Here is a 12,149-nt window from a genome sequence, read left to right as displayed (position 1 = left end):
CCTTCCTGTATTTTGACCTTGAAAGCAAAGACCCACTGGCCTTACCAGGTGGGGGACTTGTAACAGCCCAGCCTTGAAGGGATTCCTGCCCAAGACCACTGGGGCCTCCAGGAGTGGTCCACCCTCTGCTGCTTCTGTCTCCTAACCTGTCAGCCCGCGGGGGCCTGACGGTTCTTCCTCTGAGCTCCCAATCCCCACCTGCTCAGGCACTCCCCTCGGCGCCCAACTGTTCTCTAAGTTCAAGATGCTGCTGCAATAACTGGTCTACCCAAGGCCTCTGTGCAGTTCTGTAAACACTTCCTAGCACAGGCACGCACCTGCAGAGCCAGGAGGGAAGCTCATGTGCTGAGCTTCTATTACGTATGTCCGGCACTTTTCACTCTTCTGTCGTCCCAACCAACCCTAACACATCCATTTCCTTGTTGTACAGAGGCAGAAGCACGCTCAGACAGGCCCAGCGATGTAATTAGGATTGCACATCTCTCATTCGGATGGAGGCAGTGATCTTCTCCTTGGTCTGCCCCATCCATTTTTGGCCCCTTGTATCCTCTCTCCAAGGGGGCAGGGCTCATCCTGCTTTCCAGAGCCTCTCAGTGGTTTCCCATTGCTCTTAGGGTGTAAGCCCGAATCCTGACATGGCCCTGCATGCTGATGCCACTACCCACTCCCAGTGCCTTGTCTCATACCTGGCAGCCTTTGGCTTGGTTCACTTAGCTTATACTTTTTCAGATTCTCATATGTGCCACGGGGCCTTGGCAATGTTGTTCTATCTGGGATGCTCTTCCCTCAATTCCTTCCCTCACCGACTGAGCTTTTAGATGTCAGTTCATCCCTGCCCCCAAGACCAGATGAGGTCACCTTGTTGCATGCTCTCATAGCACCATGAACAGTAATTATACATACGTTTGGTGTGGTCGTTAGACGGGGACTGCAAGTTCCATGAGAGTAGGGAAGGTGTGCATGGTTGCTTAAAGGGCCTGGCTCATAGTAGATCATCAACAAATACTTGTTGGACTGATGGACAAGTGAATTGGTGAATGGCTGGGTGGAAGGATGAGTGCTGCATGAATTTATGGGTGGATATGGGTGAGTGGTAGGTAGGTGGAGGGATGGACAGATGGAGAAATGGCTGTGTGGGTAGGTAGACCCATAAGTGGGTGGTAGGTAGGTGGATGGATGGGTATAGAGGAGTAGATTCGGGGTGGGTAGATGAAAAGGTGGATGGATAGTGATTGACTCAGGTCTCTGGCAACATGTCTGCAGGCTAGCCTCAGTTTCCCCGCCCTTCAAACAGTGGCTGAGATGATGGTGCTAAGGCTCCAGGAGCCTCTGGGCGGCGCTGGCCTGTCAGAGGCTTCATCTCTGCTTTTGATCCATTCCCGGCCCTCAGTTGTTCTGGGTCTGGAAGTTTAAGGGGTTGGGAAGGTCCGTGTTGCTGCTGAAACCAGCCGTCTCAAGGCAACACACGGGAGGAGGGCGGAGTGGGAGGCTCCTCTGCGGGAGGGCAGGCGTGGGAGGCTAGGGGTGCGCAACAGTCTCAGTTCCCCAGCTGGTCACACGGAGCTTCTCCGTCTTTGAACGGGGGCTGCTCACCCTCCTGGACGGCTGCGAGGGGAAATGAGCTGATGTTCAGGCATGACTATGCTAAACTGTAAAGCGCTGAACCTGTGTGGGCAGACTTGCTATTTCCCTGTCCTGTGCCATCTCCCTGGGGGAACAGTGTGGGGTGAGTGGGCCCAAATCAGGGGTAAGGCGGGAGACCCCAGCCTTGGGGTGGTGGGAGAGTCCATGTCCTCCAGGTCCCTCCACGCCTGTGACCTGCCCCGTCTCTGGCAGGAGTTGCCCAAGTATCTCCGAGGCTACCACAAGTGCACGCGGGAGGAGGTGCTGCAGCTGGGGGCGCTGATCTACAGGGTCAAGTTCGAGGAGGACAAGTCCTACTTCCCCAGCATCCCCAAGCTGCTGCGGGAGCTGGTGCCCCAGGACCTCATCCGGCAGGTCTCACCTGATGACTGGAAGCGGGTGAGCATGGGGTGGGCAGTGGGAATGAGGGGCCCCTCAATGGGTCTTGGGCACCCCAGAGGTCAAGGGGGCAGGCACAGCAGCCCAGGAGCCTCTCGTGGCTCCTGAACAGGGTAAGGCTGCCCTCCATTCTCCCCCACCTGCTTTACACTCCCTAGTCCTCTATGCACAGGACTCGGTGGCCACCTGGCAGTAATGTGCACCATGGGTACCATGGTGACCTGCTCTAGTACCCTTTGGCAGACCTGCCTGGGGGTGGGAAGGGAGGTCAGGAGTCCATCAGCTGGGGTGGGGGGCTCACAGCCCTCAGGGCCACCTGTCCTAGGCCTGCCCTGACCACCCCCCCCCCACAGTCCATCGTGGCCTACTTCAACAAGCACGCGGGGAAGTCCAAGGAGGAGGCCAAGCTGGCCTTCCTGAAACTCATCTTCAAGTGGCCGACCTTCGGCTCAGCCTTCTTTGAGGTGAAGGTACGCCTGGGGGCTAGAGGGTGAATGGGGGTATAAGAAGGCATAGAGACCCCTCCCCAGGACGGCAGGAAAACAGCGGTGGCCTTGGACACCTGCCCTGGCAAGGAAAGGAGGGACGTACCCTCAGCCTTATCCCGCTGAGTATCTTGGCTAAGGCCTTACCCCTGGGGACAGAGGGACCAGAGCTCAGCCTGGCAGGGAAGGTAGACATGTAAACAGGCCAGGGTAACGGAGGATGGCCTGTGCTGTGACAGTGGGAGCCCTTGCCAAGGTGCAGAGCCCAAGAGGCTCTGTCCAGATTGAGAAGGGCTGAGAGACTTCCTGGAGGAGGTGACACCTGAGCTTTCCAGGAAGCCCCTGGGGACAGTGGTCCTGGCAGGGGGCCGGCGCGTGAGAGTTTAGGTCTGGGCAGGAAATGCAAGGAGTTGAGTGTGGATGGGCAGCGGGTGTGAGGTGAGCCGACTACAGCTGGCAGGCAGGTGGGGTGCAGGTCTCTTGCAGGTGGCGGCGAGCCTTGGAAGGTTTTGAACAGGCATGACAGGGCAGAGGCCACTCTGGCTGCGGGGTGCAGGAGGGATCTGAGGGGCACAACAGAGGCAGGAGAACAGTGAGGAGCTGGCGTAAGAGGCTGAGGGGATGGCCTTGTCACACCTAGGGTGGGAGGCCTTTCAAGCAGCTCAGCTGTGTAAGGAGAGGTAGGTAAGGTAGCTGGAGGCAGATGCAGGGTTCAAGGAGGGCTTTCTAAAGACGGAGACCTTTGGGCTGAGAGACAGGCCCCAGTAGAGGGTCGTCTGGGGACCTGTGAAGGGGTGTGTGTGGTAGCACCAAGGGCCCAGCAGGGGTGGAGACTGTGAGGTCCTGGCAGGGCCCCCAGTACCTCTGTACCCCTGGCACCAAGTGGGCAGCAGGAGAGGTTGACTTTATCCCAGCTGGGGACAGCTTCATTCCTGTCCCCAAATGCTTTCCTGCTCTGGGCCCCACCCTGATAGTTTCCCACCTTGCTTTGCTAGCAAACTACGGAGCCAAACTTCCCTGAGATCCTCTTAATTGCCATCAACAAATATGGGGTCAGTCTCATTGATCCCAGAACGAAGGTAAGCAGGGACAAGAAAGAACATGAGGGCGGGCTTCAACTCTGTCACTAACACAGGTCGCAAACAGACCACTGCAGCCCCTGCCAGCCACCATTCCCCACTCTCATACCGCCCCCCCCGCCACGCTTCTTGAAAGGTGGTCCGTGTTTGCTGGGTCTGCCGTCCTCACCCCACGCTTGCTCCATCAAAATTGTTCTCCTAAAGTTACTAACACGTTCCTTCCTACTAAACCCCGTGGGCTCTTTTCAGTATGTGGTCTTTTCAGCATCATTGGCCACTCTGCCCACATGAGTCAGGTTGGCAGGCTGAGCTAGGGTCACCCCGTGTCGCTGCTGCTCGTGTTCATGGGCCAGAGCAGTCCTGCGCAGAAGGGGTACGACTGGACAGGTGGGGACATGCTCTCGAGACCACCATCTTCCCCTCAGCTTCCTGTGCCTCGCTTTCCTCGTTTTCGTCTCACTTTTGTGGTATCTTCTCTAATCCAGCCCATGCACATGGTGTTCCCCAAGGCTCTGTCCTGCCTTGTCTCTCTTCTCAAACTCTCCCTGGACCATCTCATCCAGGCTCACAGTGTCAGTTCCCTCAGCCATCCCAGTTTTCCAATTGCTGCCCCAAGTACCCAACAGCCTCCTGGACTTCCTTCTCCAACCGGCTGGTCCAAACCAAGGCAAGGAGGGGGGAGTTCGTGGCAGAGCTGGCCATGTTATCATCTGAGGGTCCAGGCAGTGGCTTCATGCCCTTTCTGCTCCCCCAGGACATCCTGACTACTCACCCCTTCACCAAGATCTCCAACTGGAGCAGCGGCAACACCTACTTCCACATCACCATTGGGAACCTGGTGCGTGGGAGCAAACTGCTCTGTGAGACATCGCTGGTGAGAGCTCTTCCTTGCAGGCCTGGCGGGCTCCCCACTCACCTGCAGCTTAGCCATCCTCCAAGCCCTTGGAACAAACACAGGAGTGTGCGGTTTTGCCTGGGGTCAGGTCAGGTCAGTTTGAGGCTCAGCATAGGGCTGGGGAATAGATTCCCTCATTCCACAACTATTGTTTGACTGCCTTCAGTATCTGGAGATTGAGCCTGTGGTTATAGCCCATTGCTCCCGAGTTCAACAGTACAACCATTGGCACTGAGACCTCCTGGACTGGGCTCAAACTTCTAAAGTATGGCCCAACTGACAGCCTTTAGAGTCACTCACGGACGGAGGCATCCAGGATTTGAGGGACCCATAAGCTAGGGGCTTACTGTGGGGTCATAACAGCTTAGAAACTTAGCCATCCAGCTGGATGAATCCTCCTCTTCAACTGTGCAGATGGGGAGACTGAGTCCCGACAGGACAGGATTTGCCTTTGTCTTGGGTTCTGCCCACTGCAGAGGTCCCCGGAGCCATGTTCTGGCTGTGAGGGGCTGGCCCTGCCCACCCACTGCTCTGCTGTCCTTCTCACCCCTCCTTCCAGGGCTACAAGATGGACGACCTCCTGACTTCCTACATCAGCCAGATGCTCACAGCCATGAGCAAACAGCGGGGCTCCAGGAGTAGCAAGTGAACGGTGGGGAGGAGGTGCTGGTTCCGTGCCTGCGCTCAGGGCAGCAGCTGGCTCAGGCCCATCAGCCACCCCTGCAGCTGGGGAAGACTTTTGCCACCTAGGCAGAGAGGCTGGGCTGGCCGGCCGCCACTGACCGTACCAACTGGGCCTCTGACCTTCTTCCAGGGAGGTAACCTCTCTGGGATGCAGAACCCTCCACCCGTGTGGCGCCTGGATTGGTCTAGCCCTAGCTTGCCGTGGCCTTCCCAGTTGTAAGAGCCTGTGCTCCTTGGATGGCTCACCTGTCTCAGACCAGCCCCATCGTGCACCATTAGGACAGAGGAATCAAGAGGACAGTCTAGCTCTCCATACTGGCAGCAACCAAACCGAACGTGCATTGCATAGAACACGCTGCAGCTGAAGGGGCTGGATCCTCTGCTGGGGTGAGGGAGACAGACCACTTTTATATACTGTAGTGTGAGTACCGCACCCCACCCCAAGCCTCCCCTGATCACCTCAGGGCATAAAGCATGTGTTTCCTTCTCTGGCCATACAGTGTCTTTGCTGGGGGAGGGAAGGCATGTAGGGTCAGGACTGGTCCCTGTAGGGGAGTGGCCTCTGTAACTTCTTCCTTGGTCTGTGCCTGCCAGGTCCCAGATGGTCTGGGGTTGGGGAGCTTGAGCTCAAGGTGTGCTTGAAAGTGGCTTCAAGGGACCAGCTGGGACCTGGGCAGGGTGGGGGGAAATGCTGGACGTCAGCCTGGGAGATGGGGACCTAAGTGTGCATGGGCTGGGGGGCTAGAGGAGGGAATCAGCTCCTGGGCCTTAACTAGGGCCAGTGGAGTGGCCCTTGCACCTACCAGAAAGATCTCAGCTCGTCAAGACATGTCCAAGAACCATGCTGCTTTGTGTTAAATCCTTACGTCCAGTGGGTGCCTGTAAAACGTTGCTTTGTGACCAGCATGGGACAACCACGTTTGGACATGACTGGGGTAGGTCTGCAGTGGGGGCTTTAGCCAGAGAGGGTAGGATTTGGGGTGGGGAGCCCTCGGGGGCTGTGGCTGAGGTGAGTACCTAAAGCAGTGTCAGTGGAGACCCCCCTGAAGGGGGAGAAGGTTTGTGATCTGCCCTCAGGGTCCTCGTTAGGTTCTTCAGCAGAGCCAGGTCCTGCTTTCCCTCACACACTCAGGTGTCCGGGTCACCCGCATCTATGTCCCTGACCGCTCCCCAGCTGTCTACATAGGAGGCGGACCTGGGGTGTGTAAATGGAGGCCCAACCAGACAGCCCTGCCCACCAGTGTTCACACGCCCCCAGTCAGCCCAGGATGAAGCCGAGGGAGCTGCGGTGGGTGGCCTGTCCCTACGCCGTCATATCGAGGGGGATGGTGAGGCCAGAAAGGAAGTGTAAATGGGTGAAGGCCACACAGTGGAACTCAACTCACTGCCGCTAACTTTGAGCTTAGAGCAAGCGTCTGGACCCCCTTCTGTCTGGGAGCCCAGTTTTCCCTCAGGGCCAAAGGCTGTTAGGTGAGCATGGGCTTCTGCCCACCATCCTACTGGGGGATGAGCAAGCCACAGCTCTTAGGAAGCACTCAGTGCACCCTAGATCAGAGAGTGTGTGTGTAGGGGGAGGAGACCTTTGCCCTGACATGGGCCTATGCCCCCTAGCATGCTCTGACTCAGGATGGCATCACCATGGTACCCACCCCCAGACTCCCTCAGTCTGGGTGATCACAGAGGGGTCCAAAGGATACAGCATTTCCCTCTGGCGTCCTGAGAGGTTCCTTTATTTACATGCGCAGTCACTCCTTTAACAGGAAATACTATGCAAGAGTCAGGATGAACAAACCCTGTAACACCCAGGGAGCAACGAGCTCCAGTTCCAAGACCGCACACAACTGTTTTCCCCTGGCCTACGCCCTTGAGATGCATTCCTGAGCTAAGGCTTACCAAGGAGCTCTCAGAAAGTAGGAACTAACATTTGCTTCAAGATTATACTTTTTACAATGAAAAATGAACACTTTTTTTCCACTAGAATGTGAGTTTCTTAAGGGGAGGGACTTTGACTTGCTAGCCACTATATACCCAATGCCCAGAAAAACTGTCACATGCCAGCTGCTCAATAAATACATATATTTTTGTACTAATTGGCCTATAGAAAAACTGGTAAAAGATCTTAGAGAATTCAGACATACCTTCCTACTCAAGGCAAACTTTAAAAGTGGATAATATTCAAGGAAAAAATTTCTTAAAATTGTTTGAGTTGTTAACTTTTAAAGTTATGGGTACCAAATAAAGAAGAATGTGAGAATCCAAAGAGGTAAGCCCAGATCCAACTATATGCCACTTATAGTAAACTCATCTTAAATCCAAAGATCCAAATACATTGAAAATAAACAGATGGAAAAAGATACAACATATTCACAGAGTTGCTATTAATATCACACAAAATAGATTTCAGAGCAAATAATATTACCAGGAATAAAGGAGGTCATTTCATCAAGAGGACAAAACAAATCTAAATGTTTATATATCTATTAACAGTTTCAAAACCCATGAAGCAAACACAGATAAAATGCAAAAAGAAGTAAATCTATAATTATACTCAAAGATTTAAATATCGCACTGTCAGTAGCTAGTAAGTGGGTAGGAAATCAGTAAGATACAGAAGACCTGAAAAACACTATTAACCAACTTGACATTTATAGAACACCCTACCCAATAATAGAACATATTCTTTTCAAATGCACATAAAAAATTTACCAAGATAAATGATATTCTGGACATAAAAATAGTCAAAATAAATGAAAAGGATTTTAATCATACAAAGTATGTTCCCTGGCCATGGAATTAGAAATCAGTAACATAAATATATCTTGAAAATCCCCAAATATTTGGAAACTTACTTGGATATTTGGAAATGTACTTCTAAAGATCCCACAGGACAAAGAAGAAATCACAAAGGAAAAAGGATTCTGAAATGAATGAAAATTAATATATAACTATCATTGTCTCCTCCTGCGACTATAACAAAATACCTTAGACTGGGTAATTTATAAACAATAAAAATTTATTTCTCACAGTTCTGGAGGCTGGGAAGTCCAAGGTCAAGGTACCAGCAGATTTGGTGTCTGATGAGGGTTATTTCCACGAGGGCATCTCTTGCTGTATCCTCTGGAAGGGATGAATGCTGTGTCTTCACTTGGTAGAAGGGTAAAAAGGGACTAGGGTGATCCCTTCAATTTCTTTTTTTTTTTTTTTTGGAGACAGAGTCTTGCTCTGTTGCCTGGGCTAGAGTGCCATGGCATCAGCCTCGCTCACAGCAACCTCAAACTCCTGGGCTCAAGCAATCCTTCTGCCTCAGCCTCCTGAGTAGTTGGGACTACAGGCATGCGCCACTATGCCTGGCTGATTTTTTCTATATATTTTTAGTTGTCCAGATAATTTCTTTCTATTTTTAGTAGAGACAGGGGTCTTGCTCTTGTTCAGGCTGGTCTTGAACTCCTGACCTCAAGTGATCCTCCCGCTTCAGCCTCCCAGATCTTCAATTTCTTTTATAAGAGCACTAGTCCTATCCATGAGGGTGCAGTGCTCTTGACTTAATCACTTCTACAAAGGCCCTACCTCTTAATACCATATCATATTGGGTATTAGGTTCTAACATGAATTTTAGAGGGAAACATAAAAACTATAGCAACAAATGTAGTCTGGGAAATGACATGAAAGCAGTATTTAGGAGGAAATTTATAGCATTAAATGACTATTACAAAAGGGCTCAGAGCAATGATTTCAGTTTCCACCTTAAGAAGTTAGAAAAAGAGCAAATTAAACCCAAAGTAAGCAGAAGAATGGAAATAATAATGATCATAATGGAATGGAAATCAATAAAATAAAAAACAAAAAAACTGGCTGGGTACTGTGGCTAAAGCCTGTAATCCTAGCACTCTGGGAGGCTGAGGCAGGAGGGCTGCTTGAGCTCAGGAGTTCAAGACCAGCCTAAGCAAACGCAAGACCCCACCTCTACTAAAAATAGAAAAATTAGCCAGGCGTTGTGGCGTGTGTGCCTGTAGTCCCAGCTTCTGGAGGCTGAGGTAGGAGGATTGCTTGTGCCCCGGGGTTTGAGGTTGCAGTGAGCTATGATGATGCCACTGCATTCTATCTAGGGTGACAGAGTGAGACTCTGTCTCAAAAAAATAAAAACTCAGAAAAATCAATGAAATCAAAAGCTGGGTCTTTTGAGAAGATCAATAAAATTGATTAACCTCTAACCAGACTGATATGGAAAAAAAGGGAGAAGGCATAAATTACCAATCTCATGAATGAGATATCACCACAGATTCTCCAGATATTATGCCAATAGATTTTAAAACTTAGATGAACAAATTCCTTGAAAGAAACTATCAAAGCTCATTCAAGAAAAAATAACCTGAATAGCCCTATGTGTATTAAAGACCTTCCTACAAAGAAAACACCTGGTCCAGACAACTTCATCAGTGAATTAAACTAAACATTTCAGGAATAAATAATACAAATTCCATACAAACTCTGCCAGAAATTTGCAGAGAGAATACTTCCCAACTCATTCTATGAAGCCAGCATTGCCCTGATATTAAAGCCAAAGAAATTATAAGAAAACTACAGAACAGTATCTCTCATGAAAATAGAGGCAAAACCCTTAACAAAATTTTAGCAAGTCAAATCCAACAGTACATAAGATTGATTATACATCATGACCAAGTGGTGTCTATTCCAGGATGAAAGACCATTTCAACATTGGAAAATCAACATGATTCATTATGTTAATTAAAAAAGAACATCTATATGACCATCTCAGTAGATGCAGAAAAAGTGTTTGACAAAATTCAACATCCATTCCTGATAAAGGGCATTTATGAAAAAACTCTAATATACTGAATGCTTTCCCCATTAGATCAGGAAGAAGGCAAGGATATCCACTCTCACCAATTATATTCACCAGTGTACCTGTAGTTCTATATGGTAAGAAAAAAGTGAAAGGCATCCAGATGGGAAAGGAAAAAGTGAAACTGTAATTATTTACAGATGGCATGATCATTTATGTAGAAAATTAGAACCTACCATAAAGTTAGTATAACTAAAAGAGAACTTAGCCAAGTTTCAGGATACAAGATCAATATATAAAAATCAACTGTATTTGCATGTACTCAACATGACCAACTGGAAATTGAAATTTAAAAATATCTAGTAGCATAATATGTGAAACACCTAGGGAGAAATCTGACAAAAGCTGTACAAGGTATGTTCACTGAAAAAGCACAAAACCTTGCTAAGAGGGATTGCAGAAAACCTAAATGAACAAAGAGATATATTCATGCATTGTAAGACTAGATATTGTCAATTCTCCCTAAACTTATGTATATGTTCAACACAATCCCAAACAAAACCCTAGCATGCTTTTTTAAAGATAGAAATTGACATACTGATTCTAGAATTCATATGGAAATGCAAAGAACCTCAATGAAGCCAAAGCAACTTTGAAAAAGAACAAAGTTGAAAAACCAGCACTAATTTCAAGAATTATTAAAAAGGTACAATAAGGCAATATAACATTAGCTTAAAAATAGACAACACATCAATGGAACAGAATCAAGAGTCCAGAAATACACTCATACATATATGGAGAACTGGTTTTTAATAAAGGTGCATAGGCAATTCAGTGGAGAAAAGTGGTGTTTTTTTTTTTTTTTAGACAGGGTCTCACTCTGTTGCCTAGAGTGTGGGCTAGAGTGCAGTAGCAACATCATAGCTCACAGCAACCTCAAACTCCTGGGCTTAAGCAATCCTCCTGCCTCAACCTCTGGAGTAGCTGGGACTACATACATGTGCCACACCACATTTGACTAATTTTTATTTATTTATTTTATAGAGACAGGGAGCTCACTATTACCCAGACTGGTTCTTGAACTTCCAGCCTCAAGTGATCCTCCCACCTCAGCCTCCCAAAGTGCTAGGACTACAGATGTGAGCCACTGTGCCTGCCCAAAAGATGCTCTTTTTAACACATCGTACTGAAACAACTGAGTATCTATGTGCCAAAAAATTTGAAAAACTTCAATCCATACCTTCTACTGAATATGAAAATTCAAAGTGGACCACAGACCTAAATATAAAGCCCCAAACTATAAAACTTCTAAGAAAAAACATAGAAGAAAATCTTTGCCTTAGGCAAATATTTTAGAAATGACACCAAAAGCATGAATTATAAAAGACAAAAAATAAATTGCACTTGTCTAAGATTTAAAACTTTTTTGGGGAGCTCACAAAATAGGGCCGAGGGACAATTTGTTATTCCCCAAAATATTGAGTTCCAACACCTGACCAGTTTCCTAATAAATATATGTATGCTCTTCTTGTTCAAAAAAAAACTTTGCTTTTTGAAAGACACACTTAGTGGTTAAAAAAAAAAGAAAAAGAAAAAGAAAAAAACCCGACAAGCTACAGACTAGGAGAAATTATTTGCAGTACATATATCTGGTAAAGGACTTTTATCTATGTCACAAAACTCAATAAGACAAACTCACTATAAAATGGACACAAAATTTAAAGAGACACTTCAGGAAAAAAGGTATGCAGATGGCAAGTAAGCATAGGAAAAGAAGCTCAACATTTTTAAACATTAGGGAAATGCAAAGGAAATGCAACTTAAAATCATAATGATATATAGAGATCTCTGAGGTAAAAAAAAAAAAATCACAATGAGATTCCACTCCACACACACTAGTATGGTTAGAATTAAAAAGACTGACCAAATCAAGTATTGGTAAAGATGTTGAAACTGAACCCTCATACACTGCTGGTAGGAGAATGAGATGGTACAACCACTTTGGAAATCAGTTTTGCAGTTTCTTAAAAAGTTAAACATGCACTTATTATATGATCCAGCTATTCCACTTCTAGGCATTTACCCAAGAAAAATGGAATCATATGCCCACACAAAGATATGCACAATGTACACAAATGCTTATAGCAGTTTTATTTGTAATAGCCCCAAACTGGAAAGAA

At 48.0% G+C, this 12,149-nt stretch overlaps 1 protein-coding gene across 5 annotated transcripts in view; it reads left to right on the top strand.

Moving 5' to 3' along the window:
* Positions 1-5,658, top strand: part of MYO7A (myosin VIIA) — an 80,083-nt gene extending 74,425 nt beyond the window's left edge. For 3 of the 5 annotated variants that reach the window (XM_045557292.1, XM_045557295.1, XM_045557294.1), the window contains 5 exons: positions 1,837-2,022; positions 2,376-2,492; positions 3,503-3,586; positions 4,341-4,460; positions 5,041-5,658. In XM_045557292.1, the coding sequence (XP_045413248.1) occupies positions 1,837-2,022; positions 2,376-2,492; positions 3,503-3,586; positions 4,341-4,460; positions 5,041-5,130 (597 nt within the window). In that variant the 3' untranslated portion in view covers positions 5,131-5,658. Of the gene's footprint in view, positions 1-1,836; positions 2,023-2,375; positions 2,493-3,502; positions 3,587-4,340; positions 4,461-5,040 lie in introns of those variants that run through there. The other 2 variants (XM_045557293.1, XM_045557296.1) reach the window with 2 other exon arrangements.
* Positions 5,659-12,149: the final 6,491 nt, after the last annotated feature.

Source organism: Lemur catta, chromosome 7, assembly GCF_020740605.2.
Source record: "Lemur catta isolate mLemCat1 chromosome 7, mLemCat1.pri, whole genome shotgun sequence".
In the NCBI taxonomy this organism is placed as follows: domain Eukaryota; kingdom Metazoa; phylum Chordata; class Mammalia; order Primates; family Lemuridae; genus Lemur; species Lemur catta.
This window is presented reverse-complemented; position numbering and strand designations above follow the sequence as displayed.